This window comes from Lasioglossum baleicum, unplaced genomic scaffold, assembly GCF_051020765.1.
Source record: "Lasioglossum baleicum unplaced genomic scaffold, iyLasBale1 scaffold0107, whole genome shotgun sequence".
Lineage (NCBI taxonomy): Eukaryota > Metazoa > Arthropoda > Insecta > Hymenoptera > Halictidae > Lasioglossum > Lasioglossum baleicum.
In genome coordinates, this window is record NW_027469167.1 from 227,585 (window position 1) to 233,976 (window position 6,392).

Below are 6,392 nucleotides of genomic sequence, written 5' to 3' on the forward strand. Positions count from 1 at the left end.
AATGGCGCGAGCACCGAGCCCTGGGGAACTCCCGCGTAGATGTTTACCTCTTGATTTTGTCCATTGTTGTCGGTATATACTACTGCTCTATCTTCTAGGTAGTTTTTCAGTATAACTAGCAGATTGTTTGGTAGTTTCCTGTTTTCCAACGCCTTGATCAGGTTATGCCATTTCACCGTATTAAATGCATTGCGTACATCTAATGCGACCAGTGCGCAGTGGTGATTCTTCTTTTTAGCTTCATCCCAGCGTTTCATCACCTCAGTGATTGCATGTATCGTACTCTTACCGCGGCAGAAGCCGTACTGGTTCTTCTCAAACTTGATATATTTTAAGAGTCGTGCTTTCAGGCAGTGCTCTAATATTTTAGCGATATTGGATAAGATGGTAAGAGGTCTCCATCCTACGCTACCATCTGGCCCCGGTTTCTTTGGTATTAGGACCAGTCTCCCTTTCTTCCATGATCTGGGAAAATATCCCAGCTTATAGCATGTATTAACTATGTGAACTACACTGCGGTGCATAACTATAGCACCGTTTAAATTTTTACCAGTTTCAGACTTTAAGTGAAAAGTGCAAAAAAATTTATTGTAGAAATTGTGAAAGTATGAAAAAAATGGACTGTAGACTAAATCATATTGAAATGGCCCTCTTATACAAGACGATATAATCGAAAATGTGATTTTCAACTGTTGCGTAACTATAGCACCGTCGTTGTTATTTACTAATTTCACTAAACAAAGTATCATAACGAAGTATCCGTGAAAATAGAAATTGAAAAAAGAATTTTCTACAGTTAATATAAAAATTTGTATCTTGAAAATGCCGCGTGGTACATATTTAACGGAAGAAGAGAGGGGTAAAATTTTAGCCCTGAAGGAAATAGATTTTAGCATGCGCGAAATTGCTCGTAGGCTAGGAAGGTCACATAAAGTTGTTATAAACTTTTTACGTGACCAAGATAACTATGGGAAGAATAAAACGGGTGGACCAAAGAAGAAATTGAGTCCACGTACGGAACGAATAATTGTGAAAACGGCCAGCAACACATTAAAAAGTTGTAACCAAATTAAAAAAGAACTTAATCTTGATGTTTCACGGTGGACTATACATCGAGCTTTACAAGCAAATGGAAACATCGTGAGACAAAAATTAAAGTCTGCACCCAAACTTCTACCGCGCCATAAGATTACAAGACTTCAATACGCTCGAGCAAACGTAAGTTAATTTCTGAAAATCTTCTAAACCCAGCTTATTGTAATTTCTTTTATTGACAATTAGACTATCTTTTCGGACGAAAAAAAATTCAACCTTGATGGACCTGATGGGTACAATTCCTACTGGCGAGATCTCCGCAAGGAACCACGGTATTTCACGAAAAGAAATTTCGGTGGAGGAAGTCTTATGGTTTGGGGGGCTTTTCACAGTGATGGCATGTTACAATTAGCTTTCCCATCGAAGAAAATGAATAGTGATGAATATATTGGTATCTTGGAAAACAATTTGCTACCCTTTCTACAAGAAAATAGTACTACAAATTGGACGTTTCAACAAGATAACGCGGCTATACACACAAGTCGAAAAGTGATGGCATGGTTCGAAGCAAACGATATTAACAATATTAAATGGCCAGCATGTTCACCCGACCAAAATCCCATGGAAAATATCTGGGGCATAATTGTCAGGAACGTTTATGCAGAAAATCGGCAATACGGAAACGTTTCCGAATTAAAAAGCGCCATAATCGATATTAGTAAAAAAATCAGCAGAGACATTTTTCGGAAACTTATTAATAGCGTACCAGATAGAGTTTTCGAGTTAATTTCAAAAAAAGGTGGTCCTACAAGATATTAAAATCGTTTATCATTGTTTTTATTGATGTGGTGCTATTGTTACGCAACAGTGAAATTCATACTATTGTTTGTATCGTTTTGTACAAGAGGAGAATTTAAATTAAAATTAATTTAAACTTCAATATTTTTCATACCCTTTCGATTTTTACAATTAATTTTTTCGCACTTTCAGTCTGAATTCTGAAACGGGTAAAAATTTAAACGGTGCTATAGTTATGCACCGCAGTGTAGGTGCGGTGCTGCTATGTCGCCTAATAACTTAGCTACCTCAGAGGGTAATCCGTCTAATCGTGGGGCCTTCTTTTTAACTGCCTTGATCGCATCCAGTATTTCTGCTGTCGTGAATGGACTGTCGTTACATGATTCTACTTCGGAGCTGATAATTGTTTCGTTCACATCTGTATCTCGCTTAGTTTGGAATAAGGTTTCTATTGTTTTTCTAGTGTCATCGTCTGAAAGACTAGTAGGTGGGGGCCTGCCTGCCACAGTACCCATTACCCATTTATAGGGCTTGCCCCAGATGTCGGCATCTATGCCATCTATGAGTTCAAGCCACGATTTTTTCTTTGCATTGTTGATCCTTGCCTTAAGTTCTTTTTTCTTTTCTTTGTATCTTTTATTGCAAGATTCAATTATTTCAATTGTTTTATCTTTGTGGCGTGCTCTCTGCAGAGCACGTCGGGCTGCTATGGCTTCTTTCCTTAGCGTGGCTATCTCGGTGTTCCACCACCAAACCTCTTTTCTTTTCGTTGTTTGTGGCCGTTGGCACGTGGCTTCGAATATATCCTCTAGATTCTGTATGTAAGAGTCGACATCCTCTATCGTCGCGATAGTTAGAGGGTCAGCTATCTTAGCCATACGTGTATACAGTTCGCTAAAGTCCTTCACTTTTAATTTCTTATTGTTCTTTCGCAGCACTCTTCCAGTTTTTCCATCGCCCAAGGAAAACTCGTGTACTAGGTAGCGGTGATCGGAGGCGGTGTAGTCCTCTAGTATACGGCTATTTCTGATCCCATCGGCCATGTACTTCCCGCATAGTAGAATGTCTATAAGTGATCTGTGCCCATTTCTCTCGAACGTATAAGCGCCTTGACTACATGTAGGGATAATACTGTGGTTGTTGATCATCTCCATAACCACTCCTCCGCGGTCATCCAGCATACCAGACCCCCAGAACGGAGATTTGGCATTTAGATCACCGGCAATAATGCATCGTTCTGTGTCGATCTTTTCCAGCAGACTCTCCAGTTCAGTGATCCTGTCTTTATAGTGATCCAATGTTATATTAGGTGAGAAGTAGCAGGAGACCACGGTGAAGTCACCCAGTTGGACAGCTACTATCCCTTTGCTTTTGAAGGATTTCTTAATACTGTTGAATGCTCCAATTGTGTACATAGGGATCCAAATTGATGCGTCCTTGAACCCGTCATTATGCCAATGACTGCATGGGGACCACGGCTCCGATATTATTACTATATCTGCCCCCAGTTGCGCAGCCGTTTGATTCAGAAGATCTTGAGCCATCCTACATCTGTTCAGGTTGATCTGCAGAATCTTGAACTTGTCTTTGGGTGAGTTTGATGTATTCATGGTAAGTATATATGTATAATAAAATTGTATATAGTGGTGTATATATAAATAAATAAATATAAATATAAATAGATATAAATAAATAAATATATATAAATGTATATACAATTAAATAAATGTAAATATATAAATAGATATAAATAGAATAAATAGGTAAGTATGTATAAATAGAATAAATAGGTAAGTATGTATATATAACAACAACGGTGAGGTTTGTATAAAACAGGTAAGTATAAAACAAGGTAAGTATATGTACAATGAATGTATATATATAATTCAGGTATGTATATATAAATAAATAAATATAAATATAATAAACTGTAGGCAAATATGTGTTATGTATTAGGGCGGTTTACTGTAGGTGAGTTAATGCCTATTATAGGAGTCTTCTTTTCATTTATCCCTCTTGTTTTTTCTTTTTTAGATCTAGCAGTCTCCAACGCCTTTCGATATATTGGGCATTTCAGGCTGCCGTCTCTATGTCCCTCCACCTGACAAAGAATACACTTTTCAGCGTTATTACACTGCAGGGTCTGATGATCATCTCTACCGCATCGGCGACAGAGCTTTGACCTATCTTCTCCTTGGCATGTCCTAGTGGTATGTCCAAATTCTCTGCATTTGTAGCACTGTACGATGTCTTCACGTTCGATAATTTTGCATTGTCCCCAACCTATTCGGAGGGAACCGCTAGCCAGGAGTTTGTGGGCCACTTCGGTTGGCGCAATGACCGTCGCATTTTGTCTGCCCGCAAAGGCCGGACGGAGTGCCTTAACTAAGATGTTTTCTACCGCTGTCCCTGGTAAGTATTCAGCTATGGCCTTACTGATATCATTTGCAGTGACATCGCCGTCCAGTTGTTTCAAATGTAGTACCTTTTTCGAGGAGCCGAAGACCATTGTTTTTGCTCCTGCAATCCTTGTATTTATTAGGGTACTGAAACTAGAGGCTTTCGTGGATCCTCCCTTTATTGACACCATCACTTCTCCCTTTTTGCTGGATTTTACACCCGCGATGGTGAAGCCCTCCTTGTCTATATTGATATTGTTTTTTAGTTCTTTAAGCGTCTCGGCGTATGATTTTATTCCATTATTGATCAGAATCGTCTCCGTGTCATTTTGTGGTCTTTTGTTCTCCCCTTTACAATGGATGTTAATTTTAATGTTTGTGTTGAAGAAAATGACTTCGACCATCTTCCTCAAGATAACTGGGTCCATCTGCTCATAGCTAATCGCTATGTTCTGTCTATCGTTTTCTACGGCAATGTCTTTCAGTTCCTTGATGGCCTTGTAGACGTTCTCCATGTTGACGGGGCTCGCATCACGTTCCCTATCTATAAGGTGGTATATAAATTTCTCTTCCAAAATTTTGGATACTGGTCTGCCTTTCCGACCAGGGAGACATGTGGCCACGACCAGATATAGGACCGAGCCCAGGACGGGGTCCTGCTCCAGCATCTCCTCCTGTCCTTGGTATTTGTCTAGGATGATTTTGCTGATACCTTTTTCCACTTTCAGATCGACTGGTGTGAAACATGCTATGTCTGCTTCTTTGACATTAAGTATATTGGTGTTATAAATCTTTGTCTTTTGGAAGGTCGCAGAGTTCCATTTTCTGTCCTGAAGTGTACAGAAATTTACATAAGTGATTTCTCTCCCTTTCCAGGATTCCATCTCTTCAGGGTCTAGCTCTTCAGGGTTACCCGTCTGGGTGCCCATGGTGCGGGTCTCCGGAGTCTTCTTACATCGCTCAGCCTGGATCGACTGTGTTTTGGTGAGAGAGTCTTCTGTTTTGTTTTTCCTGCCACTTGTTTCTTCCGGGTGGTTTTGTTTATTAGCCGTAAGGTCTCTGTCTTGGGAGCTTTTGTACGCCCGTTGAAAGCCATTAAAGATCTTAATCGTCCTTGTAATGGCCGATTTTATGTCTAGTTTTATACCTTCTCGACCTTTGACTAATCCCGAGAGGTCTTTTAGCGCATCTGCCAGTGTCTTAATGTTTGCATTCATATTACTGTCAGTCATGATTTCGGCCCTGTTAGTGGTCCTTTTCCGCTTCCTCAGTTGTTCCGGGGATTCCTGTTCGAACTCAAAGTCGAGGGTCTCCATGTCCTCTACCACTTCAATCATATCCGAGTCAGACCGTGATCTCGGTCTTATTGCCGTTTGAGCAAGTCCTGTTTCCTTGATCGTTTGACTCACAGATGTTCTTGTAGGACTCCTCGAAAGCGCCTTGGAGGGGGTAAATATGTTTGCCTCTGTCTGTATTTTGAAGGGAGTAGACGTGTATGTTGGTACGTCTCTCTCTATGTCTGCCGCAGCGCCTACTTGCATACTGGTGTCAGATATCTCGTAGATACTGCCCTCCACTAGGTCTGGTGTTTCCTTCTCCTCCTTCTCCTCCTTCTCACTTTTTTTTTTAGGTTTTTAGGGTTTTTTAGGTATTTTAATATATCTTGTTTTTCCATGAGATTCCCACGAGCGTGGTCGGTACTACAGGTCACCTTAGGCAGAGCCGCCTTGTCTAAGGAAGCCCCAAATACTCCGAGGGGCGGGCTGTTACCCCGGAGGTGGCATGCTATTGGTCCGGTGCACCCACCAGACCCACTCCCGGCGCTCCGCGTTCCCGGGAGTAGTCTCCTACGCCGCATGCCGAAACTTGGAGTTAAGGAGTTTTTTAAAGAGGTTTCTCCTCCTCGCAGGGCCGGCCGGTAAAGGCAAGCCCCCCCGCTCCGGAACCTTCCGGTTTGCGGTCTACGGACCTGGGCCGACATCTTGCGGCCCAGTTCCGACCACTCGCTCCGTTAGCACACACCGCAGTGTGTCCCAGGGTCCACCACGAGGAGGTGGAGCGAGAGGATTTTAGGGTACGGACCACCGCCACTGCAGTCATATCCTCCAATGATTTCGAGTCATCATTGGAGAACCCCGTATCCCTCAGACCCCAACCTAA

General features: G+C 41.7%; 1 protein-coding gene across 1 annotated transcript; it reads right to left on the reverse strand.

Annotated features, from left to right (window-relative positions):
* Positions 1-2,066: 2,066 nt before the first annotated feature.
* LOC143219946 (uncharacterized) lies at positions 2,067-3,443 on the reverse strand. Its single transcript, XM_076445734.1, has one exon. The coding sequence runs from the start codon at positions 3,441-3,443 to the stop codon at positions 2,067-2,069; it is 1,377 nt and encodes a 458-aa protein (XP_076301849.1).
* Between the last annotated feature and the right edge of the window lie 2,949 nt (positions 3,444-6,392).